At 41.0% G+C, this 26659-nt stretch overlaps 1 protein-coding gene across 1 annotated transcript; it reads right to left on the bottom strand.

Moving 5' to 3' along the window:
- Nucleotides 1–13565: 13565 nt before the first annotated feature.
- Nucleotides 13566–26438, bottom strand: ZFP69B (ZFP69 zinc finger protein B). The gene is made up of 5 exons (XM_031935269.1): nt 26312–26438; nt 22857–22942; nt 20113–20239; nt 19745–19840; nt 13566–14839 (listed from the first exon to the last, which is right to left on the bottom strand). The coding sequence occupies exons 1-5, from the start codon at nt 26436–26438 to the stop codon at nt 13671–13673; spliced, it is 1605 nt and encodes a 534-aa protein (XP_031791129.1). The 3' UTR covers nt 13566–13670.
- Between the last annotated feature and the right edge of the window lie 221 nt (nt 26439–26659).

The raw sequence follows: 26659 nt of genomic DNA on the forward strand, positions 1-26659 counted from the left end.
AGGAAAATGTTAACTGGTTTGCAGCTGTAATTCCCTCCAGGCCCCTCCGGAATAAATTTAGAGCAAAACACCATGATCGGAGTTTAATCTTCAATTCTCCCTATGTGAGGTCTACTTGCCAGCAGATCTGTTCAGTTAGGGATCCTCGGTGGTGGGGTCCGGGTTTCTGAAAGACCACTTAGGGACATATGTTAAGATGTCATCTTGGCCAGGCAACGTGGCTCATGCCTGTAATCCCAGCACTTTGGGAGGCCGAGGCGGGCAGATCACAAGGTCAGGAGATCAAGACCATCCTGGCTAACACGGAGAAACCCCGTCTCTACTAAAAATACAAAAAGTTAGCCGGGCGTGGTGGCGGGCACCTGTGGTCCCAGCTACTCGGGAGGCTGAGGCAGGAGAATGGCGTGAACCCGAGAGGCGGAGCTTGCAGTGAGCTGAGATCGCGCCAGTGTACTCCAGCCTGGGTGACAGCGAGACTCTGTCTCAAAAAGATGTCATCTTTGGTTTCTACAGGGAAACCAAACACCTTTGAACTCCAACTTCCTTGGCTATTGTTTTAGGCTCCTATTACCTTCCTTCTTGCTTAACAAGTTACTTATTTACTTTTCAGAGATGGCTAGGTGCCTGGAATTTCCTTTGAAGAAATTCAGTATTTTCCTTTATTGTCATGCCTGGGGGGTCTCCCAGTCCCCTAAGAAGGAGTCCCTGCTCCGTCTCAAAAACACTAAAGGCAAAGAGAAAATGGTAAGTGTGGCTGTGATGGTTTCTAAATATTGGAGACTCTCTCGAATGTGAGGCCAACTCACTTCTAAAGAATGGAATGTAGACCAGGCACGGTGGCTCACACCTGTAATCCCAGCACTTTGGGAGGCGGAGGCTGGCGGATCAAATTAGCCGAGCGTGGTGGCGGGCGCCTGTTGTCCCAGCTGCTCGGGAGTCTGAGGCAGGAGAATGGTGTGAACCTGGGAGGCGGAGCTTGCAGTAAGCCTGGGCGACAGAACGAGACTCCATCTCAAAAAAAAAAAAAAAAAAAAGAATGGAATGTGGTGGAAGTTATGGTGTATGATTTCCAAAGCTAAGTCATGAAAGACATTGCCATTTCTGCCCTGCACACTCTTTGATTGCTTGCTCTCAAGAAAACCATCTGAGTAACCAGGATTAACTTATCAGCCATGTGAGTGAGCCATCTTGGAAGTATATCCTGTTCCTTCAGGCAGCGTTCAGATGATTTCAATCTCAGCCAGCGTCTCGACTACAATTCATCTTGACTACTTCCTTCACCCAGAACCCGTCATCTAATTAGCTTCTGAAGTTTTGATCCCTGAAAACGTTCTAGTAAAAGAAATCCACACATTATAGTAAAACTACAAATTTAGTGAGATTAAAAAACGTTTGTTTTATTAAGCCACTACGTTTTGGGGTTATTTGTTATGCAGCAATCCATAACTAATACAATGAATGGCACCACAATTAATAACTAACTCAGGTGACATTGTGACAGTATTAAGTGGTATTAATATCATCAGTATTAATGAAATCCAAACGATAGTGGGATGAAATCTTCAAAGTGCTGTGAGGAAATAACCAACAACCCAGAATTCAATGCATAGTAAAAAAAAAAAAAAAAAAAATCCTTCAAGAATAAAGATGGCTTGGCACAGGTTGGGATCACACCTATAATCCCAACATTTTGGAGGCCGAGGAGGGTGGATCACTTGAGCCCAGGAGTTCGAGACTAGCCCTGGCAACATAGTGAGACCCCCCCCCATCTCTATAAAAGATTTAAAAATTAGCTGGACATGGTGGCACATGCCTGTAGTCCCAGCTACTTGGAAGGCTGAGGTGAGAGGATCACTTGAGCCTGGAAAGTTGAGGTTGCATTGAGCATGATTTTGCCATTGCATTCTAGCCTAAGCAACAGAGTGGGACGCTATCTCAGAAAAAAAAAAAGAACAGAGATGAAATGAAGACATTTTCAGACAAATAAAAACAGAGAGTTTATTTACCACCAGCAGACTACATTACAGGAAATTCTCAAGTTTGAGCTGTAGGCAAAAAGAAAATGATTCCAGTCTGGGCACAGTGTCTCATGCCTGTAATTCCAACACTGGGAGGTTGAGGCAGGAGGCTTACTTGAGGCCAGGAGTTCGAGACCAGCCTGGCCAACATGGTGAAACCCTTTCTCTACTAAAAATACAAAAATTAGCCAGATCTGGTGGTGCATGCCTGTAATCCCAGCTACTCCGGAGGCTGAGGCATGAGAATTGCTTGAACCCAAGAGGCAGAGGTTGCAGTGAGCCAAGATCACACCACCACGCTCCAGCTTGGACAGTAGAGTGAGACTCTGCCTCAGAAAAAAAAAAAAAAAGAAAGAAAGAAAAAAGAAAATGATTCCAGATGCAAAGATGCAAAGAGGGCTGGGCATGGTGGCTCATGCCTATAATCCTAGCACTTTGGGAGGCTGAGGCGGGAGGATCACTTGAAGCCAGGGGTTCGAGACCAACCTGAGCTACAAAACGAGACCCTATCTCTACCAAAGAAAAAGTAATTGAAAAACAAAAATTTTAAAAATGCAAAGAGGAAAAAAGAACAAAGTAAAAAACATATGACTAAACCTAAGTGAACGTAAATAATAGACTAAAAATCTCAGTAATCCATGAGGTTTAAAAAATAGATATAGCATATCGAGTATATGTGTGTATATATAATGTATATGTGTGTGTATACATATACACACACACATATATATATATATATATTTTTTTCTTTTTGAGACAGAGTCTCTCTCTGTTGCCCAGGCTGGGGTGCAGAGGTGCCATCTCGGCTCAGTGCAACCTCCGCCTCCTGTGTTCACGCGATTCTCATGCCTCAGCTTCCTGAGTAGCTGGGATCACAGGCGCGCAACACCACACCCAGCTAATTTTTGTGTTTTTAGTGGAGAAGGGTTTTGTCATGTTGGCCAGGCTGGTCTCAGACTCCTGGCCTCAAGTGATCTGCCTGCCTTGGGCTCCCAAAGTGCTGGGATTACAGGTGTGAGCCACCATGCCCAGTCATTTTTTGGCTGGAATTTTTATGTGTATTTCTAGCTGGAAGGGCATATTACTGAATATGAAGACTAATATATAATTATAGTAACTAAGACAATGAGGTAGCTGTTGGTGTAAGAATAGATCAACTGAACAATGAAGGGAATAGAGTCCAGATGCAAATATACACATAGACCATCACCTTACATATGACAGGGGTGGGGAAAGGAAGGTATTCTTAATAAATTCGTGCTGGGTCAATTGGATATTCATATTAACTCCTGGTTTACAACATATACAAAAATATTCCAAATGGATTGGAGATCTAAATATAAAATAATAAAACATTTTAGAAGAAAATCAGAGAATGTTTTACAACCTTAATATAGGCACAGATTTATTACATGCTATAGAAAGTACTAAACATAAAGAAAAAATGATACATTAACATAGACTAAAATTAAGGACTAGATTTTTCTTTTTTTTTTTTTTTTTTTTCCTTTTTGTGGAGAACGGGGTCTTGCTGTATTACCCAGGCAGGTCTCGAACTCCTGGGCTCAAGCTATCCTCCCGCCGCTGCCTCCCTGAGAGCTGGGATTACAGGCGTGAGCCACCGCGCCGGGCAGGACTAGATTTTTCAAATACTGCTGATGAGACTGTACACTGGTACAACTATTTTGGAAAAGTACTTGGCAGTATCTACTGAAGCTGAATATTAGGACCCAGCAATGCTGCCCCTGGGTATATACTCAACAGAAATGCATAAATATGTTCCCTAAAAGACACATACTAAAATGCTCGTAGCAGCCCGTCAACAGTAGAATGGATAAATAAATATCGGTATATTCACATAATCAAGTATACACAGCAATGAAAACAAACAACTACACACAATATTGATGAAGCTCACAAACAGCTTTGAGCAAAAGAAGCCCGACACAGAAGAATACACGCAGTGTGATTCCATTATTTAAAAGTACAAAAACAGGTGAAATTAATCTATGGTGTTAGAAGTAACCCTTTGAAGGGTAGTGAGTGGAAGTGCGGGGAGCTCTGGTGGCTTCTGGAATGCTATGATTTTTATTCTTAATCCACGAGGTGGTTACACAGTTATGTTTAATTTTGAAGATTCATCAAGATAGTTATCTCTCTATATATGTCATTTTCTGTATGAATATTGTAATTTAATAAAGTGTTCTAAAAATGCATATTGTATCTTTCCGAGCTAAAAGAACAGAAACAGAGCATGCAACTTCAGAATAGCAAAGAGGGGGAAAAGAATAATAAAATATAATCAATCCAAAAGTGAGTATCTATAAGAAGTGGGGAGCTGTTTTACACAGGGTCATCAAGGGACATCCCTCTGATAAGATGCAATTTAAACAGAGACCTAAAAGAAGTCAGGAAGTGGACCCTATTGATACCTGGAGAAAGCAAGCATCTTAGCAGAAGAAAAAGGTCCCGAGGTAAAAGCGTGTGTGGGCATATGCATGGACTGGCGAGGAATCCAGGATGGCTTGAGGCAAACCATGGTACAAACTTGGATGTATTCTGAGAGAAATGGGAAGCTTTTGAAGACTTTAGAAGTGAGAAACAGCATAATCTGAGTTATGTTTTAATACAGTCATTTGGCTGCTATCTGGAGGATAATAAACTGTGGGGGACGCAAGTGTTCAGGAAGCCGAGTGAGAGAATGGTGAATTGGACTAAGTGAGAGAATGGTGAATTGGACTAAGTGAGAGAATGGTGAATTGGACTAAGTGGTAGCAGTGGAGAGGATGAGAAAAGATATATTTTGAAGATTCAACTCAGAAATTTCTGATGGGTTGAATGAAGAGTATAAAAGAAAGAGGAGTCAAGGATGATGCTCGGAATTTCAGCTTGGGCACCGAGTGTTCCCATTTACTGAAGCAGGAAATACAGGAGATAAAGCAGGTTCAGAAATGGACCTATTAAATTTGAGATGCCTAATACATATCCAAGAATGAAGTATGCACTAGGAGTCTCAAGTGCAGACAGAATTTGGGGCTGGAAATATAAATTTGAGTCTTAGCAACATACATATATGGAGTTGAGGGTGTTTGCAAAATCATGACCAAAAACTGGGTAGGGAAAGCAGCATGTGATCAGGAATGGTCGGTGAAGAGATGATATGGCATTAGCACAAGTGAATTTGAAGAAATTTTCAAAACTGGGTACTAAAATGAGTATGCTGGAAAGAAATACTCCAAATTTTTTATTGTGGTGAAAACCACGTGACATAAAATGTATCATCTTAATCATTTTTTTTTCTTTTTGAGATGGAGTCTCGCTCTTGTCGCCCAAGCTGGAGCGCAGTGGCACAATCTCAGTTCACTGAAACCTTCGCCTCCCAGATTCAAGCGATTCTCCTGCCTCAGCCTCCTAAGTAGCTGAGATTACAGGTGCCCACCACCACGCACAGCTAATTTATTTTTGTACTTTTAGTAGAGACAGGTTTCACCATGTTGGCCAGGCTGGTCTCGAACTCCTGTCCTCAGGTGATCCGCCCTCCCTCGGCCTCCCAAAGTGCTGGGATTACAGGTGTGAGCTACCGCACCCAGCCCATCTTAATCATTTTTAAGTGTACAGTTTAGTGGTGTTCAGTATAGTCACATTATTGTGAAACAGATCTCTAGAATTTCATCTTGCAAATATGAAGCTCTATACCCATTAAACAATTCTTCTTTTTCCTTTTCCCTCAGCCACCATTCCACTTTCTGTCTCTACTAGTGTGACTACCCTAGATACCTCATATAAGTAGAATCATACAGTATTTGTATTTTTGTCTGAAAGTTTTAACATTGCTAATATCTAGGTTCTGTCATGTTTGTTTTGTTTACCTATCCCTGTGCTTTAATGAGCATTTACTTTTTTATAACAAGTAAAAAATTAAAAAATACAAAATACAATATTAGTGGCTTTTATTTTTGAGTCATTGTACATGCCTGGTATAATAAACCTGTTGTGTAGTGCCTATTACAAATGCCTCTTTACAAATGGAAAAATAAGACTAAGAAAAATTAAGTAATTTGACTAAGATTACAAAGGTAGGGTGTGATCAAGCTGGAATTTGAATATAGTTTTTAATGATTCTTGAGCTCAAATTCTTTACCACTCTGCTATGAATGCTTAAGATCTGAGAACAATTTAATAGTGAGGAAAAATAATTCCATCCCACTTCATAGGGATGATGTAGTTCTGAGTAAGGTCATATATGTAGAGGTATATAGAATGTGTTGACATATACAATCAATTAAGAAGGGATGACATAAAATGCAAGGTCTTTGGATAATTGAGTAGAAATTTGGAAAGCAGAAATGTTTAAGCTGGGTGAGGTGGCTCACACCTGTAATCCCAGGACTTAGGGAGGCCGAGGTGGATGGATCACCTGAGGTCAGGAGTTCAAGACCAGCCTGGCCAACATGGTGAAACCCTGTCTCTACTAAAAATACAAAAATTATCCAGGTGTAGTAGTGGGTGCATGTAATCCCAGCTACTTGGGAGGCTGAGGCAGGAGAATTGCTTGAACCCGAGAGGCAAAGGTTGTGGTGAGCCAAGATCGCGCCATTGCACTCCAGCCTGGGTGACAAGAGTGAAACTCTGTCTCAAGGAAAAGGAAAAGGAAAAGGAAAGGAGAGGAAGAAAAGAAAAGTTTAGATCTTCAATTGCATTGGATGTAAAAACACTAACTTAAAATATAGGAAATAACCTTATCAGTGATGCTATCATCCAGAAAAGTCAGAAAAATATTCTGAGAAAATAAAACACAAAGATATGCTGGAATTTGAAAGATGAAAAAAAATTCTGTATGAAGTGATAAGTAAAATATTTTTAAATGTAAAAATGGAATTACACAAATAAAACTGGAAGGAGATTAAAGTAAGTGTCTATCTTAGGAGTGTTTTTACATGAATCCCAGAGACTAGGTATTAATTATCTCACTTCATGAGTCTAAAAATTGAGTCTATTTTCTGCCCTCCTGGTTGGAAGCACTTGTTCTCTAGATCCTTTAGCTCCCTCTCTTTTTGTTGTTTACTCTCTTGTCTTGATAGAGCACATCCTCCTCCAGCTTCCTAAGAAAGGGTGCAGAGAAGGTAAATTTGGATACCTGGCATATCAAATGTTTTCATTTTGCCCTCACATTTGATTGGTAGTTGACTGGGCATAGAACCCTAGGCTGAAAGTCATTTTTCTCAAGAAATCTTTTTTATTTTTAGACATAGGGTTTCACTCTGTTGCCCAGGCTAAAGTGCAGTGGTGTGACCACGGTCTGGGATCAAGCCATCCTCCTGCCTCAGCCTCCAGAGCAGCTAGGACGACAGGCACATGCAACCACACCCAGCCAGTTCTATTTTTTGTAGAGACAGGGTCTCAATGTGTTTTCCCAGGCTGGTCTGAAACTCCTGGCCTTAAGTGATCTTCCTGCCTTGGCCTCTCAGTGTTGGGATTACAGGCATGAGTTGCTGTGCCCTGCCCATTTTCTCAACATTTTGAAGACGGTGCTTGATTACTGCTGTGAGAAATCTAAAGTTTTTTCTGCTTTCCATAAAGGCAAATGACCTATTTTCTTGCCCCAAAGCCTTTAGGGTGTTTTCTTTTGCTCTGTGTATTTAATACTTCATAATTATGTTCCTTGATGTGGGTTCTTTTGAGAAGCAGAATGCCTGGATTCAAATCCCAGATCTGCCATTTACTACCTGAGTGTCCTTACTTGCTTAACTTCTATATGTCTCTGTCTCCTCATTTGTGAAATGGGAATAATATTAGCATTCACTTCAGAAGATTTTGAGAATTAAATTAGTTGAAATGTATAAAGCACTTAGAACAGTGCCTGGCACATTGTAAATTAATGATAAATGTTAGCCTTGGTAATTACTGTGCTGGGCAGACAGAGGACCCTTTTAATGTGAATATTTGTGTCCTTTGATTCTGAAAAACTGTCTTATGTATATGTATGTATTTCCTACCATTCATTTTCTCTTCTCTTTATGGAGACTGGAAGCTTGGTCTTAACATGCAGGGTGTTTAGGCCATTGATATGGTTTGGCTCTGTGTCCCCACCCGAATCTCATCTCAATTTGTAATCCCCATGTGTCAAGGGAGAAAGGTGATTGGATCACGGGGGTAATTTCCCCCATGCTGTTCTTGTGATAGTAAGTTCTCACAAGATCTGATGGTTTTATGTGTTTAGAAGTTCCTCCTTCACTTTTCTCTCTCCTGCCATTTCGTGAAGGATGTGCTTCTCCTTCTTCTTCTGCCATGATTGTAAGTTTCCTGAGACTTCTCCAGCCATGTGGAACTGTGAGTCAATTAAACCTCTTTCCTTTATAAATTACCCAGTCTTGGGTATTTCTTTATAGCGATGTGAAAGTGGACTAATACAGTAAATTGACCTCTATGTTTCACGTTAAGTATCCACAAATGTCAGTACCTTTTCTTCGGAGCTATCCAGTTTCTTTTTCTCTTTCTTTCTTTTTCCTTCTTTCTTTCTTTCCTTCTTTCTTTGTCTTTCTTTCCTTCCTTCCTTCCTTCCTTCCTTCCTTCCTTCCTTCCTTCCTTCCTTCTTTCTTTTCTTTTCTTTTCTTTTCTTTTCTTTTCTTTTCTTTTTTTGAGATGGAGTCTCACTCTGTCACCTAGGTTGGAATGCAGTAGAGCAATCTTTGTTCACTGCAACCTCTGCCTCCCAGGCTCAAGCGATCTTCCCCCCGTAGCCTCCTGAGTAGCTGGGACCACAGGTGTGTGCCACCATGCCTGGCTAAATTTTCGTATTTTTGGTAGAGATGGGGTTTTACCATGTTGCTCACGCTGGCCTTGAACTTCTGAGCTCAGGAGATCTACCAGCTTTGGCCTCCCAAAGTGCTAGAATTACAGGCATGAGCCACCATGCCCAGCCTCCCAACCAGTTTCCCCAGAGGATTCCTCCAATCTCCTGCTGGGGTTGGATGGAAGATGGTTGAAGGGATGAAAGTCTGGTTTTCACTAGAAAACGGTGCTGAGGGCCCCACAGTTCAATATGCAGCCTTACATTAGTCACCATTTCAGCCATATTTTTACCCCAGTCTCTACTGTCTGGTGTCCCTGATTCTAGAACAACTCCGGAATCAAGGACACCAAAGTCAACCCACAGTCACTAACATGACATGAAATTTTTATTGGCCCATAGGGAAGTGAGAAAAGTAAGAACAAATTTGGGAGTTTGTCATAAAGCTGATATAATGTAAAGGGCTGCTCCTGGCTGGACATGGCGGCTCATGTCTGTAATCCTAGCACACTGGGAGACCAGTCCTTCACCAGAGAATAAGCATCTAGTCTCCTTTGAGATGAGGAAAGGGTCATGGGATGAAGAAAGCATGAGGGAGGAATGTGTGCATAACAGCCAGCTGTATGGGTAGGTGAGGAGGTCTAAGGATCTGACGATAGAATTTCAATGAATCCCTGTTTTCAGTCCTCTTTCTTCCATAATGCCCAAGGCCTCTGTCTTCCCAGGAACAACCTTGTGCCAGTATACTTTTCTACAGGCTCTGCTAAGTCAGTCACCACTCTTCTATTTTCTCACCACCAAAAACTTGACATCTCATGTCTGCTTCTATGTCTTTTATACGCTCCATTTTGCTTATGCACTCAGGTTCACGAAATAAAGATAAACTCATGCTGTTCATCAGCCATATTTAAATGCATTTTAAACAAATTAGGCTGGGCACAGTGGTTCATGCTTGTAATTCCAGCACTTTTGGAGGCTGAGGCAGGTAATTGCCTGAGCTCAGGAGTTTGAGACCAGCCTGCGAAACATGGCAAAACCCCATCCCACAAAAAATACAAAAATTAGCCAGGTGTGGTGGTATGTGCCTATAGTCTCAGCTACTTGGGTTGTTGAGGTGGGAGGATCACTTGAGCCCAGAAAGTTGAGGCCACAATGAGCCATGATCATGCTGCTGCACTCCAGCCTGAGCAACGTAGTGAGACTTTTGTCTCAACAAACAAACAAAAACAACCAAACTAAATTAACTTAGAAATACCCTTTTATCAGGTGGTCAGTTTAGCTCAGTTGGTAGGAGCATGGTGCTGATGATGAAGAAATACCCTTTTATCTTAAAGTATGTCAGTTATGATTCTCAAAGGTATATGATTCTCAAATGTTGGTCCACTTGCACAGAAAAGAAAAAGGAAACAAACAAAAAATATTTTCTCACATATAAAATGTAGGTAGGAAAGTATATGGATTACATTTCTTTATTTTCATAATGAATACATAGTTCAATTCAGTTCAAGTCAAAACCATTCAATACATATTTACTGAGTCCCTTCTGTGTGCCAGGCACGGTTTTAGGCACTTGTGATACATCAGTGAACAAAACAAAGGCCCCTGCACCCATGGAGCTTACATTACAGCCGGGGGAAACAACAACAGTAAACAATAAAGACAAATAAGTGAGGTATCTAGGGTGTTAGAAGGTGATAGGTGATGTGAAAAACATAGAGCAGGTGAAAGGGGTATGGGATTTCTTGATTTGGAAGGCAGACAGCTGTAGTATTAAATAGTATAGACAGGATAGGCTTCAGTAAGAAGGCAACAATTGAGCAAAGATGAGAAGGTCAGGGTATAGGACATCTGCAACAGCTAGTGAAACGGCCCAAAGGTTAGAACAAGGCTGGAGTTCGGGAGAGGTCGGGGCTGGAGATGTGAATCTGGCAGTTGTTAAACAGAGATGGTATTTTAAGCCAAAGACTGTATGAGATCACTGAGGCAGGAACTATAGAGAAAAGTCATAGTCATGTCTTTCAGGGAAATGAGGAATTGGAGAAATTCAAATTATTGGGAAATCTAAGACCATAGAAACATGGAACAATTTTAAGAAACAGTGTATGCCCCCACTCTTTCTCTGTCCATCAAAGTCATACAGGACTTAAGAGTTAGAGGCCAGCTTTTTTTTTTTTTTTAAGTAAATGTAGTAACATAAAAAATTCTAGAGATACTGGTATATATTCTGGATTTATAGCTTTACTTTGGATAATTCACACTTACAATACTCATGTTTTTGTTCTTTCTCCACATAAAACAGTAAGAAGTGGAACTTGACTTACTTCCAATTATGTCTGTAAGGATAGAGTATCTATTTCATTAAGTATAGTGAAGCATTAGGAGCCAGTTCCTCCGTTTTCTCTCCGTATTTCCCTGCCTGTGCATGGCTCCTGCAGTCATCTTTCTCTGGTCCTCTTTGGTGGGCCTCTTGATGTGTTGTTCTAGGAGCTATCTTAAGAGACACTTCCACTTGATACAAAGTGTATTTCAAATCTAATATTGTATGCTTGGCAAAGGAAAAGTCAAATACAGTTATCCGAAGGGTTTCTCCCCAGAATGAAGTCTCAATATATCTGTCTTCAAAAAGGCATCATTGTTTTAAGGAATTGTGGTTAATTTTTGTAGGTATAATAATGGCATTGTGGTTATGTTTTCCGAGTGCTCGTTTTTTAGAGATACATCTCAAAATATTTATGGATTAACAACAATAAAAAACCCATCATTATAGATGGAAGTCTGCATAAATATCTCCAAAACTAATTCCTAGGCTCCAAGACAGCATCACAAATGTAGTGTTTAAAGAATTATTGCAACAAAATACTAAAGGAATTACTAAGAAAATAATTTACGGCATATACACATACTAATCTGATACTAAATGATAGTCTGTTGTCATTTCTAATCATTTTACATACTCTATGTTGGTGGGGGGAGTGAAAAATGACAACCTTTGAGCCAAATGAAACCTAACAGCTGTTTTTTAAATGCAGTTTATGGGAACCACTATTGCACACATTCATCAGTGGGTCTCAACCAGGGACAATTTTGGCCTCCAGGTACACCTGGCAATGTCTGGAGACATTTTTGGCTGTCACAACTTGGGGGAGGGGCAGCTATCAGCATTGAATGCTGGCATCTTGTGGGTAGAAGCCAAGGATGCCCCTAAACATCCCAGGATGCACATGGCAGCTTCCTATAGCAAAGTATGATCCAGTCCAAAATACTGGCAGTGCCAAGGTTCAGATACTCTAGTTTATATATTGTCTCTGGCTATTTTTGTACTAAAATGGGGAAGTTGAATAGTTGTGACAGGGACCCCATGGCCCACAACACCTAACGTATTTACTACCTGGCCCTTTACAGAAAGTTTGCCAATTCTTGCTCTATAGAAAAATAAAAAATATAAATAAGTATCTCATGTACAGTTATCAATTCTAGAAAACTCCCTTTAACATTTTTTCTTCTAGAAATGAGAATCAACATTTTAATTTCTACCTCTTCTAGCCATATAAAGGGCTAGAGTAAAAGGCTGTATTATATTTTATTCTGATTTATCAAAGGGATATTTAAAACAGTGTTTCTCAAAAGTCAATCCACAGATCACTAACATGCCACGAAATTTCACTGGCACGTAGTGAACTGAGAAAAGTAAAGACAAAAGTGGGTGTTTGTCATAAAGCTCACATAATATAAAAGGCTGTTCCTGGCCAGACATGGTGCCTCATGTCTGTAATCGCAGCATATTGGGAGACTGAGGTGGGAGAATTGCTTGGAGCCAGGAGTTTGAGACCAGCCCAGCAACATAGTGAGACTGTCTCTACAAATACTACTACTACTACTACTAATAATAATAATAAATTAGCCAGACATAGTGGTACACATCTGTAGTCCTAGCTGCTTGGGAGGCTGAGGCAGGAAGACTGCTTGAGCCCAGGAGTTTGAAGCTGCAGTGAACTATGATTACATCACTGCACTTCAGCCTGGGCAAGAGTGAAACTGTGTTTTTTTTTTTTTGAGACGGAGTCTCGGTCTTTCGCCCAGGCTGGAGTGCAGTGGTGCAATCTCGGCTCACTGCAAGCTCCGCCTCCTGGGTTCATGCCATTCTCCTGCCTCAGCCTCCCGAGTAGCTGGGACTACAGGTGCTCACCACCATGCCTGGCTAATTTTTTTTTTTTTTTTTTTTGTATTTTTAGTAGAGACGGAGTTTCACCGTGTTAGCCAGGATGGTCTCGATCTTCTGACCTCGTGATCCACCCACCTCAGCCTCCCAACAAACTTTTAAAAAAGGCCGGGGGATTGGGGGCAGGCACGGTGGCTCACACCTGTAATCCCAGCACTTTGGGAGGCTGAGACAGGTGGATCACCTGAGGTCAATTGTTCAAGACCATCCTGGCCAACATGGTGAAATCCTGTCTCTACTAAAAATAACAAAAATTAGCCGGGCGTGGTGGTGGGCACCTGTAATCCCAGCTACTCGGGAGGCTGGGGCAGGAGAATAGCTTGAGCTCAGGAGGTGGAGGTTGCAGTGAGCTGAGATCAAGTCACTGCACTCCAGCCCAGGTGACAGAGCGACTCCATCTCAAAAAAAAAAAAAAAAAAAAGGAGGGGGGAACTGTTCCTACATTTTAAAATATTAAAATGTCCTTTCTTTTCTGAAACAATGCTGATAATAGGTGGTTGTGTTTTTAATACGGCAAAAATAATAGTTGGTAACATTGTGCCAAACCATTTTTTAAAAATGTGTTTTTGGAAATAAAAAAATCAGGGAACCACTGATTTCGAATCTTTTGCTCCAACATAGATTCTTTGATGTTTAGTATATTTCATACAACATTGCTGAAGGTATTTCTTAAATGTGTTTTGCAGTGTCTAATAAGGGATGAACTACAGCTGAAGGCTTTTCCACACTCATTACAATCATAAGGTTTTTCTCCAGTATGAATTCTCTGATGTTTAGCAAAGGATGAATCATGCCTAAAGGCTTTCCCACAGTGACTGCATTCATAAGGTTTTACTCCAGTATGGACTCTCTGATGGATAGAAAGGTGTATTCTCTGGCTAAAGGCTTTCCCACATTCCTTACATTTATATGGTCTTTCTCCAGTATGAGTTCTCTGGTGTTGAGTTAGGTATGTGCTATGGCTGAAGGTTTTACTACATACATTACAAATATAGGGTTTCACACCAGTATGAATAATCTCATGTTGCCTAAGGTGTCTAATCTGGAAAAACGTTTTTCCACAGTCTTTGCAGGTAAAAGGTTTATCTCTAACATGAGTTCTCAAATGCTGGATCAGTCCAATGCTTTGGCTGAAGGCTTTCTCACATACCCTACATTCATAGGGCTTCTCCCCAGTATGAATTCTAACATGCTGAGTAAGTGATGAAGGATGTCTGAAGGTTTTCCCACATTCCTTACATTCATAGGGTTTCTCACCAGTATGAATTCTCTGATGTGGAATAAGAGATGAACTTTGGCTAAAGGCTTTTCCACATTCCTTACATCTGAAAGGTTTCTCCCCGGTATGAATTCTCATGTGTTCAGTAAGGTGAATAAGCTGTTTGAAGATTTTTTCACAAATATTACATTCAAAGGTCTTCATTTTTGTATAACTCCTTGAATGATTAACTAAATCTATATTGTATCTGCTTCTCTTTCCAGATGTGTCATATTTACGATCTCTTTTTCTTGGAAGACCTATTGGTCCTGGTATAACTTCGGACTTCACATTAATTCTTTTCTCAAATCTATTAGATTCTTGGCCTCTCTCCTGAGTGAATGTTTTCTTGCACATCAAGGGGATTTGCCCCTCACCCATTCTTTGGTTCTCTTGTTGGCTTTCTAGCTTATTACATTTGGAGATTCTTCCCAAGGTGGAATACATGGTGCTTCCTTTTGTAGATCTTTCCATCATTAGGCCACAATGTAATTCTTCCCATGAAATATCATTCTGTAAGGCTGACTCTTGGGTTTTTGTTTTGCTCTCCAAGTCTGAAAGAAATAAAAAAATAAAAATGACCCATATTCCCTGCACTTTAAAATAGTAATTGCCACAGTGAGAATGGGAGGACAAAATATGTATTACTAGGTACAGGAGTTTTGGATTGTCTTCAAATGTGATTCTAGAGAGCTGATATGAATGCAAGTGAAGAAGTAGAGAAAAGAAGCTGTTAGAAGTATGTAAAGTGGGCCAGGTGCAGTGGCTCATGCCTATCATCCCAGTACTTTAGGAGGCTGAGGCAGGAGGATTGCTTGAGCCCAGGAGTTCAAGACCAGCCTGGGCAACTTAAAGAGACCCTGTCTCTACAAAAACAAACAAGCAAACAAACAAACCAGGCATGGTGGTGTGTGCCTGTAGTCCTAGCTACTTGAGAGGCTGAGTTGGGAAGATCACTTCACATCTCAGCTTGTAATCACACCACTGCACTTCAGCCTAGTCAACAGAGCAAGACTCTGTCTCAAAGAAAAAAGTATGTAAAATGACTTTAAGAAATTAGAGGAGCACATCCATGTGAACTGCAAGAGGAAATAAACTAATAAGACAATAAGAGCAAATATCAGAAGATAAGATCAAGGAAGACAGAATATTGTTTTTGACAGGGTCTGTCACTCTGTCACCTAGACTGGAGTGCAGTGGCATGATCATGGCTCACTGCAGCCTCAACTTACCAGGCTCAAGCAATCCTCCCACCTCAGTCCCCCAAGTAGCTAGAACTTCAGGCACATGCCAACACACCTGGCTAGTTTTTCTATTTTTTGTAGAGAGGGGTTTTCACCATGTTGCCCAGGCTGGTCTCAAACTCCTGAGCTCAAGCAATCCACCTGCCTCAGCCTCCCAAAGTGCTAGGATTACAGGTGTAAGCCACGATGCCTGGGTGGAAGATAGGATTCTAACATCATATCATCTCAAGCCCATATTTCTATGACAAAATTTTCTTTTTTTACAAAAAAAGTATTTTAAAAGGTATCTCAAATACTTTTAAACACTAAATAAAAAACTGAATAATGTAGGAATGCACTGACTTTTAACAAAGGATAGCCTCTCCCTAACTGGGATAAAATTCCCTCCAGTGGTTGAGGATTCTGAAATGTCTCTATTCATGCATTTCCCACCAAAATGTATATGTGAATGTATGCATTTGTACATATATGGTCTTAAGTATACGTCTGTGCAAAAAAAATCATATACATATCTACATCTGTTTTAACTCTATATCTTTTTGTTTGTGTGTTTTTTGAGACAGAGTCTCGTTGTGTCACCCAGGCTGGAGTGGAGTGGTGCGATCTTGACTTACTGCAATCTCCGCCTTCGAAATTCAAGCAATTCTCCTGCTTCCACCTCCTGAGCAGCTGGGGTCACAAGCATGTGCCACCACACCTGGCTAATTTTTTTTTTTTTCTTTAGACAGAGTCCCGCTCTGTTGCCAGGCTGGAGTGCAGTGGTGCGATCTCTGCTCACTGCAAGCTCCGCCTCCCAGGTTCAAGTGATTCTCCTGTCTCAGCCTCCCAAGTAGCTGGGACTACAAGCATGCGCCACAACACCCAGCTAATTTATCTATTTTTAGTAGAGACGGGGTTTCACCATGTTGGCCAGGATGGTCTCAACCTCTTGAAATTGTGATCTGCTTGCCTTGGCCTCCCGAAGTGCTGGGATTACAGGCATGAGTCACCATGCCTGGCCGCTAATTTTTGTACTTTTAGTAGAAATGGAGTTTTGCTGTGTTGGCCAGGCTGGTCTCGAACTCCTGACCTCAAGTGATCTGCCTGCCTCAGCCTCTCAAAGTGCTGCAATTACAGGTGTTGGCCATCATGCCTGGCCTCTTTCTACCTTTGTTATTGGCACCATGCCCAGCCTTAAGTCTACATCTTTATGGGCCTCTTTTTATATCTGTACATTAAGTTTTATCTCATTCTTTATTTTAAAAATTTTTTAATTATTATTATTATATTTTAGACATGGGCTCATGCTATGTTGCTCAGGCTGGTCTCCAACTCCTCGACTTAAGTGATTCTCCTGTCTCAGCCTTCTGAGTTGCTGGGAAGACAATGTAAACCACCTAGCTAGGCTATCTTATTTTTTCTACAACTGCATTGCATTCTACTGCATGGACATAACATAATTTGACTTGTCCCTACTGAAAAACATTTCACTTGTCTCCAATTTTTCACTGTTATAAAATTATACCATAGTACATCATTATACATAAATGTTTGCATACTCCTGTCAGTATTTCATTGGCTTTACTAGAGAAATTGATGGGTTGTGGATGTGTGCACACACAGTAAATATGGGTGCCTTTCCCTGCATACTCACTGGATTTGATCAACCTTCATAATTTTTGCCAATATAAGAGGTAGAAAATGGCTTCTCAATTTGTGATAAAATGTTAATTACTCTGTAAAACCTTTAAGGATAGAGAATATATATTGTATTCACAGTATACCTGGCATAAAATTTTTGGATGAAGGAGTTTCTCTGATATTTACCCTTACATTCCTATCCATCTATTTGGGGCTCTGCCAACCTAAAGCACCAATACTTCCTGTTCACAAAAAAATCTTATTCCTTAGTATTTCTAACCTCACTTTAGTAACAACACACAAAAAGAGCTCAGAAATAGCTGAATAAATTTTGGAGTCAGCTTAAAAAGCAAGCAGAGATGTTTAGATTACTGATTACAGGGAATAGGGAGATGTTTAATTTTTCTTTTAAAGGCAAAAGCAAGATAAATGTGGTATTTCAAGTGGCCAAATTTGGCAGTAACATTCAAGAAGATTCAGAAAAATAAAGTAAGACATCAGCAAATGCAACTTGAAAGTTTAGTAACTCAGGCATAAAATGATGGAAATGTGCCTTAGTGTTGCCTCAACACAGATGAACAGTACAAGCGGATCAAACAGGTAATATTAAGGAAAAAACTGTAGGGAACCAAGGAAAAACAAAGTAGAAAACATGCTTAATGTTCTTGACGATACCATGATTTCTAGAGACTGAAAGAACAGGGGAGGTTAGGATGAGAAACCTGTTTAGACGAGATGGCTTCTGTTTTTGGATGTACTGGGTTTGAAGTACAGTCCTCCTATGTGGAGATGTCGTAAACGCCAGAGATACGTAAGAATAGGGTTCATATGGATATATAAAACAAAGATGAAAATAAGGAGAATATGGGCATGGAAGGAATAGTTGAAACCATCACAAAACATCTGTGGGAGTTTGTACAGAAATAGAACAGCAGTGTAAAAAAGACAAAGGTTCCTCAGAAATCGTGGCAGAGACTGCTGGTTATTCCCAAACTCTGTTCTCCCCGATTTTGGACATACAACTGAGTATATTTCCCAATCTCCCTTGAATTAGATTGAGTGAAGTCATGAAGGTCTCTCCTGTTACGAGAATGAAAGTTAAAGTGATGTGAACCACCTTAGACCGGCCCATAAAAACCTTCCAAATGAACTCCTTTGCTTATTCTATTATAACTCCTCGCTTATTCTGTGTTGTCTAAATGCAGATGATGAGGAAACCCTAGGGGACAGAGGAGGCACAGGCAGAAGGATCCTTCTGAATCACCAGATGAAGAGGAACTGTCCAGTGACCTAAACAATTTCTCCAGGGCCCACTGCAGTGGCTCATGCCTGTAATCCTAGCACTTTAGGAGGCCAAGTAGGCACATCATTTGAGGCCAAGAGTTTGAGACCAGCCTGGCCAACATAGTGAAACCCTGTCTCTACTAAAAATACAAAAATGATTAGCCGGGCACAGTGGCTCACACCTGTAATCCCAGCTACTTGGGAGGCTGAGGTAGGAGAATTGCTTGAACCCAGGAGGTGGAGGTTGCAGTGAGCCAAGACTCTACCACAGCACTCCAGCCTGGGTGACAGAGCAAGACTCTATCTCAAAAAAGAAAAAAAACAATTTCTCCAGATCAGTATATGATCAAGGAATAAGTTCATATCCTGACCTAGGCAGAAATCATGTATCTGCATTAAAAAAGACACTGATGAGAAGCACTGAAAAAGCAGCAAGAGAAACAGAAGAGACAAAAATTATTAAACTAGTTGATAGAGGAAAGGATATTAAGGTGACAAGGACTATATGTATAATCTAATGCAGCCATGTAAAATAGTGCCATAAGAACACACAAACTGTGGGGTCAGAATGATTAGAATTAAGATACTGAGTCTACCAAGTAGTAGCTAACTGCCCTGTATACATTTCTTAATCAGCCTCCTTTTCCTCATTTCTAAGACAGAGCTAATGTGGAACTCACAGAGAACCCAACTATCATTCAGAGAACCCAGGTAAATACTGTCATTATTACTGAACTTAAATGTTAACAAAGACTGTTAAAAGCCACTGGATCTGCTAAGAACGAATTCTGTGGTTGATTTCTCAAAGAGCCATACATTTTCTGGCATGAAAAGTTAAATTACATACGTTAAAATGAGACAGTTACAATTGAAACTGTGATCACAGAATAAGGATTAGAAAAAATATTGAAAATGAAATTGAGAGAAAGTGAAACCGATGGTAAAACGACATGAGAGTCCACTGAAGTGGACTGTGTTTAATGAGGAGAGACCTGTGTAAATCTAAATGTACATGGGAAATAAACTACGATCAGAGCAAGGTTTAGAATACTGGGAAAGAAGTAAAAATGATGAAAGTCAGATCAAAAGAAATGATGAAGGTTAACCCTGATGAGAAAGGCATCTCTTTTCCTCTGACTCCAGAGAGACTAATGAGAAGATGCAAGTGTGGGAAAAGGGTGATAGAGATAACAGAATCAACTTTCTTGAATGTACCATCCGCAGGGCCTCAGTCTTCCCCACAGCTTGGAGAAGGCCTTGAGGGGAATTCTCTGGCTGACATCACAAAGGCCCCACCTGCCTTGCACTTACCTGAACTTGGTACTCCTGAAATCTCTCTCTCCATCAGCCATGGTTCTTCTCCTTTTTCCAACTGGGAAATCACACCAGGTTTGGAAAGCTGACATCCTGCTTGTGGGGAAGAAAAGACTGTATGTGCTGAGATCACAGAGCCATCCCAAGAATTTAAATATGGTTCTTTGGTATTCAGGCCTTCTAAAGAAAGCAGAGTAGAGTAGAAAGAACAGAGCAGAAGAGGACACAGCAATCCTGACTGGGTGTTCAGAAGGAAACAGAAAACCTCTAATATACAACCCAAACCCCAAACAAAGCACTTAATTTAGAAACAAAGGTTTTCATCCAATAGGTACATTCTATTTTCAAGAGAAGCTCATCCTTACCCACTGAGACCAGGTTCCCATAGTTCTCCAGCATCACCTCCCGGTACAGATTCCGGTGAGCAGGGGCCAGCTGCCCCCACTCCTCCTGAGTGAAGTCCACAGATACGTCCTTGAAGGTTAATAGTTCCTAGAACATCAAATACGTTCCTTTTCAGCCAGACTTTAGGAAGTTTTTCTGACCTTGTCTAGAAGCTAAGAGATTCTAGTCAAGTTTTCCTGGATATTCTCTTGCTAATCATTTAATTTATTATAATGATTATAGATTACATAAAATGGAAGTTATAAAACAATGCATAAAACGTGTAAGCTACCTCTGCAACTTACAATCTGGCTGAAGGGAAAATGTTCATGAAATATTAAAGAAGGTCACAGTACAGTGTATAGTAATTTTGATTATAGACAATAAAGTTCAGGAATATTTGGGGAAGTGGGGAGTTCAGAAGGGGCTAAGGCCACAAGAGAAGACAGGGACTTTTCTTGGGCTGAAAGAATTGGTTAAAATGAGAATACTTCAGCATGGGTAAAATAACCTCACCTAGGTTTTTCTGTTAATAATAAAAGTATGAGAGAACAGCACATTTTTGGAGGGAGCATGAATTCTGCCTAGTAACGAAGACATCTGGACAGAGATAGACATGCTGGGGTAAGAAGTATAAGGGTCTATTATGTATGATCTACAAAAAACAAATAACCATTTGACAATTATTTTTAAAAAATACTCCATTAGAGAAATGCAAATCAAAACCACAATGAGATACCATCTCATGCCAGTTAGAACGGCAATCATTAAAAAGTCAGGGAACAGCAGATGCTGGGGAGGATGTGGAGAAACAGGAACGTTGTTACACTGTTGGTGGGAGTGTAAATTAGTCCAGCAATTGTGCAAGACAGTGTGGCGATTCCTCAAGGATCTAGAACCAGCAATACCATTTGACCCAGCAATCCCACTACTGGGTATATACCCAAAGGATTATAAATAATTCTACTATAAAGACACATGCACATACATGTTTACTGCAGCACTGTTCACAATAGCAAAACTTTGAAACCAACCCAAATGCCCATCAATGATAGACTGGATAAAGAAAATGTGGCACATATACACCATGGAATACTATGCAGCCATAAAAAATGATGAGTTCATGTCCTTTGCAGGGACATGGATGAAGCTGGAAACTGTCATTCTCAGCAAACTAATACAGGAACAGAAAACAAAACACTGCATGTTCTCACTCATAAGTGGGAGTTGAACAGAGATCACATGGACACAGGGAGGGGAACATCACACACTGGGGCCTGTCAGGGGCTGGGGGCTGGGGAGGGATAGCATTAGCAGAAATACCTAATGTAGATGAGGGGTTGATGGGTGCAGCAAACCAGCATGGCACGTGTATACCTATGTAACAAACCTGCACGTTCTGCACATGTATCCCAGAACTTCAAGTATAATAATTTTAAAAAACCTCCCAAAAGCTAAGAGAATTCAGATGCTGGAAGGCTGAAATAACAACAAATCCCCTAAGTATAGAGAATATTTTAATGCTTTTTGTATTGTAAATAATTCTGAAATGCATTTCAGGCCTATTAGGCTGATATTAGCACCCACATTTAACCTATGAGAAAGCTGAATTTGAGAAAAGTTAAAGACATAGGATTAAACCCTGTGATTTAAACACATGATTAAACCATGTGATTTTGGGAGCCAAGATCACTCCACTTTAAAACTCTTCTGTTCTCTAATAATAGCCTCTTCTATTTCTCGGACTACTCTCTAATTTTCTTGAGTTTCCCTATGCCTCTGGGGTTTGGTAGTGCAGAGTTTCGCCAGTGCTATCAGTTTTCTGATTACTTCCTTTAGGACACACGGCACACTGTTAAACTGCTCTTAGAAGTTTTCCCTCCTTTTCTGATTAGGCTATTTAGCTCATGCTCTTCATGACCTGCCAGTATCCTCTCTGAAAGCTGAAATCTGAAAAGAAAATCATTTCTTTTCTCAGTTACAGTTCTGCTCTAGGACTTGACCAAAAATCCTCACTTAAAGGTCATCAATGAAGTGTACACATCTCCAAGAATATCAGAAACTGATTCTGTTGACTTTTAAATGTTGCTTAAAATGACTCATGTTTGTCTTTCTCCCAGATGATACGTGAATTTCATGGGCAAGGACTACATTACATACTTCTTCTCCTCTCTATCTCCTTTTCTCTCTCAAACACACATGCGGCCTCAGCACAATATATTTGTTGGATAAATGGCTAGAGGTTGGCAAAAAAAGAGGTTTCCTGTGGAGGGTTACTACTGGTGGGGAAATTACCTGTGAAATCAACTGATGTGGCCTGGTTTTCTAAGGAAGAACAGGCTAAGAAAAGCCAATCAGCCGGGCGCGGTGGCTCACGCCTGTAATCCCAGCACTTTGGGAGGCTGAGGTGGGTGGATCATGAGGTCAGGAATTGAGACCATCCCGGCTAACACGGTGAAACCCCGTCTCTACTAAAAAATACAAAAAATTAGCCGGGCATGGTGGCAGGCACCTGTAGTCCCAGCTACTCGGGAGGCTGAGGCAGAAGAATGGCATGAACCTGGGAGGCAGAGCTTGCAGTGAGCTGAGATCGCACCACTGTCCGTCTCAAAAAAAAAAAGAAAAAAAAGAAAGGCCAATCCAGGAAGTCGAGTCAAAGAAAATCAAATTCCAGTGCTCTTAAAATCTGAGAACCAACGTCAAGTGACCAGAAACTCCAACCCACCTGGGATTCTGCTGTCAGGGGTCCAAGGGCCACTCTACTGTCTAAACTTTCTCCCTGGGTCTCATCAGCATCCTGAGACAGCAGAGCTGGGGAAGGAAAAGAGCCATGAGGTTTGCATCTCCCCAGATCACCCAGAGAAACTGCCTACAGACCCACTCAGTGTGGCTTCTCCCCAAAAACTTTCACAAAGAGGGACATTTAGAGCGACTCAAGGGCCTCCTTAATAAGGAGAACGTGCTGTGCTGTAAGCTGCTTTCACCATTAATATTTCCCAATGATCTTAGAGATCGCTCAGGCCAATCTTTTGTTCAAAAATCCTCAAAGGTTTCCCCACTGACAAGAAAGAAAAATGCAAACACTTCAATATAGATTTCTTGTTAAATTATTATTATTATTTTGAGACAGAGTCTTGCTCTGTCACCCAGGCTGGAGGGCAGTGGCATAATCTTGGCTCACTGCAACTTCCACCTCCCAGGTTCAAGAGATTCTTGTGCCTCAGCCTCCCGAGTAGCTGGGATTACAGGCATGTGTCACTACGCCCAGCTAATCAACATAGATTTCAAGATCCTCCACAACCAGTCCATGGCTTCTCTAAGTATTATCTTCTCTAAACATTATCCTTCATTCACCGGACACACCTACCCACACAATCCTAGTACCATTCTTTGAACACAGCTGGACAGTACCCCACCCAAATCCTATTTGGTGAAAAACTGAGATATCCTTAAGGCCCAGTTCAAGTAAAGTTTTCCCAGACACCCTTAATGAGAAGAAAGTTTATTCTCTCCTATGCTTCCCAAAAGCTTGGTTTTTATATCTGTTCTAGTATCTATCTCAGGCTGCTTTTTACTTTATTTGTATAATTATCTCTCTCAATTGAGTATTAATGAGGGTATGGATGGAAACTATCTTGCTCATTTTTTTCCATCTGCTAAAGTGCTACACATAACACACTGTCAACTTTCTAGAATTTAAGTAATTTTGGCTGAATTTGAGGTATTAAAAATATGCACTACAGGCCGGCCGCAGTGGCTCACGCCTGTAATCCCAGCACTTTGGAAGGCTGAGGTGGGTGGATCACGAGGTCAGGAGTTCGTGACCAGCCTGGCCAAGATAATATAACCCTGTCTCTACTAAAAATACAAAAATTAGCTGGGTGTGGTGGCAGGCGCCTGTAATCCCAGCTACTTGGGAGGCTGAGGCAGGAGAATCACTTGAACATGGGAGGCGGAAGTTGCAGTGAGCGAGATCGCGCCACTGCACCCCAGCCTGGGTGACAGAGCAGGCAGGGCTTTGTCTCAAAAAAAAAAAAAAAAAAAAAAAAAAATGCACTGGAGGCCGGGCGAGGTGGGCAGATCACTTGAGATCAGGAATTCAAGACCAGCCTGGCCAACATGGTGAAACCCCATCTCTACTAAAAATACAAAAAACTTAGCTGGGTGTCATGGTGCACACCTGTAATACCAGCTACTCGGGAGGCTGAGGCATGAGAATCACTTGAACTCGGGAGGCGGAGGTTGCAGTAAGCCAAGATCCCGCCATTGGACTCCAGCTTGGGTGACAGAGCGAGACTCCATCTCAAAAAAAAAAAAAAAAAAGCACTAGGAATTAAGGCACGTGAATAACTTTGTATTTTACTCCAACTTTTTATCATGACTATTGAACATCCATACATCCACATCTAGATTCAACAATTGTTAATATTTACCATATTTGCTTTACTGATCTATATTTTTTCTGAAGCATTTTAAAGTTGTCTGCATCATAATACTTTATCCCTAAAGATTTCAAATAAGGATCTTCTCTTGTATAACCACAATACCATTTATTACATCTATGAAAATTAACAATAATTCCATAGTATCATCTAAATATTCAGTCCATATTCACATTTCCTCAACTGTTTCCTCAACTTTTATTCTGGATTTTTTCCAAACCAGGAGTTAATTAAGGCTCACACATTCAAAGTGGTTGTTACCTCTAGTCTCTTTTACTCTAGAATAAGTACTTCTCCTTTCTTCATGACGTTGTCTTTTTAAGATACAAGAACAGTCTGACTGTATCCTCAAGGTGGATTTATCTTATTTCTCCATCCCCTGTATTTTCTGTAAACCAGCAGTTCAGTCTTTAAATTTAATTTAGGATCACGTTAAACATTTTTGGTAGGAATACCTTGTAGGTGGTACCAGGTGCTTTATATTACAGCATCCGGAAAGTATAAAATGCCCGGCTATCCCATTACTGAGACATTTGTTTAAAACTGTGACCACCACACCTCACCATTGGAAAATTCTGTTCATTCCTTGCCATTTAGTAAGTAATTTGAGGGAATAATACTTTGATATCATGTAAGTATCTGTTCCCCATTAACCTTTCAATTAATAATATTTATGGTAAAATATTCTATCATTCTTTCTACATTTATTTATTTATCTATTTATTTATTTCCGAGACAAGGTCTTGCTCTGTCACCCAGCCTGGAGTGCAGTGGCGCCATCTCAGCTCACTGAAACTTCCGCTTTCCTGGTTCAAGCGATTCTCGTGCCTCAGCCTCTGGAGTAGCTGGGATTACAGGCATGCGCCACCATGCCCAGTTAATATTTGTATTTTTAGTAGAGATAGGGTTTCGTCATGTTGGCCAGGCTGGTCTCAAACTCTTGGCCTCAAATTCCTGGTCTCAAGCAATCTGCCTGCCTCGGCCTCCCAAATTGCTGGGATTACAGGCATGAGCCACCACGCCTGGCCTCTTTCTACCTTTATTATTGGCAGGCATTTTCTATAAAAAGCTTTCCCTCCCCAGCTGAAGAGGATCTAAAAGGCAAGATAAATGCATCATTCATTCCCATAATAACTTATTTTTCAAAGTAAGGAATCAGTGTATTAATTACCTCCAATATTTGCAGATGAAATTCCCCCCATCTTTCTCTATTTTAAGTGTCAAGGTGATCATGTGGAATTGTACTTATTCAAGGTGAGCTTTCCCAACTCTGTCGAGTGACAGACCCTTAAACCTGGCCTCTTTTGACACATATCCGTTAGTCTTTAAGCTCTTCCTTGATTTCTAGTACAAGTTACTCCAGGCTTACTCGGTACTTCCCCTGCTGCTTCTCCTTCTGACCTAGCCACTAAGTTCCTGTGTGACCCTGGGCAGGCCTCCCATTTGATTCACATTTCCCCACTGTTAGAATAAGAAAAATCAGGTTAAGTTCATCCTGCCCCACATGGCCATGGGAAAGATGAAAATAAATAATATACATAACCATGACACTGAAATACTGGTCCTAGGCTGAACTGACCACTATTACTTAGGAAAACCCCAGACTAGGAGCCACAATCAAGAACTCCAGAAATCTTCCACCCATTCATCTAAGAGATGCTTCCACTCAAGTGACTCATTCCGTCTCACACTAGAGGGGACTGCTTTTCCCCCCTCCCACCCATCAGTTTATTCTCACCTTCTCCTTTAAACATTTTAGTCACATCCTCCCACAGGGCCACCCCCTCCGTGGCCTTCTTTGGATGATGTAACTTCACCCAGGTGCTGGCCTCGGTGGGCAGGGTGATCAGGAGCTGCTGCAGCATGACGGCCTCTACACTCCTTTCTGAGGACCCTCTGTCTTAGCCCATAGGGCTTGTCCACCTCTGATGAGGAAATTGCTGGAACCTCTGACAGGAGGCTTCCCAATTGTTCCGATCTCCTTTAATCGCCGACTCCTACTCCTCAGTGTCCTCTCTCAGGAACCCAGAGAACATACAGTATCAAAATCCGAGATCTGGACTTGTATCTGTCATCAGCTCTCAGG

This window comes from Piliocolobus tephrosceles, chromosome 1 (genome assembly GCF_002776525.5).
Source record: "Piliocolobus tephrosceles isolate RC106 chromosome 1, ASM277652v3, whole genome shotgun sequence".
Taxonomy (NCBI): Eukaryota; Metazoa; Chordata; class Mammalia; order Primates; family Cercopithecidae; genus Piliocolobus; species Piliocolobus tephrosceles.

What these genes read in the sequence shown, in the direction of transcription:
- ZFP69B (XM_031935269.1), bottom strand. Translation starts at nt 26,438, where the DNA reads ATGCTGCAGCAGCTCCTGATCACCCTGCCCACCGAGGCCAGCACCTGG. An exon ending in TGGGAACCTGGTCTCAGTGG is followed by an intron (nt 19,841 to 20,112) that starts GTAAGGATGAGC and finishes CCCCACAAGCAG; the next exon opens with GATGTCAGCTTTCCAAACCT. An exon ending in TTCAGGAGTACCAAGTTCAG is followed by an intron (nt 14,840 to 19,744) that starts GTAAGTGCAAGG and finishes TATTTCTTTCAG; the next exon opens with ACTTGGAGAGCAAAACAAAA.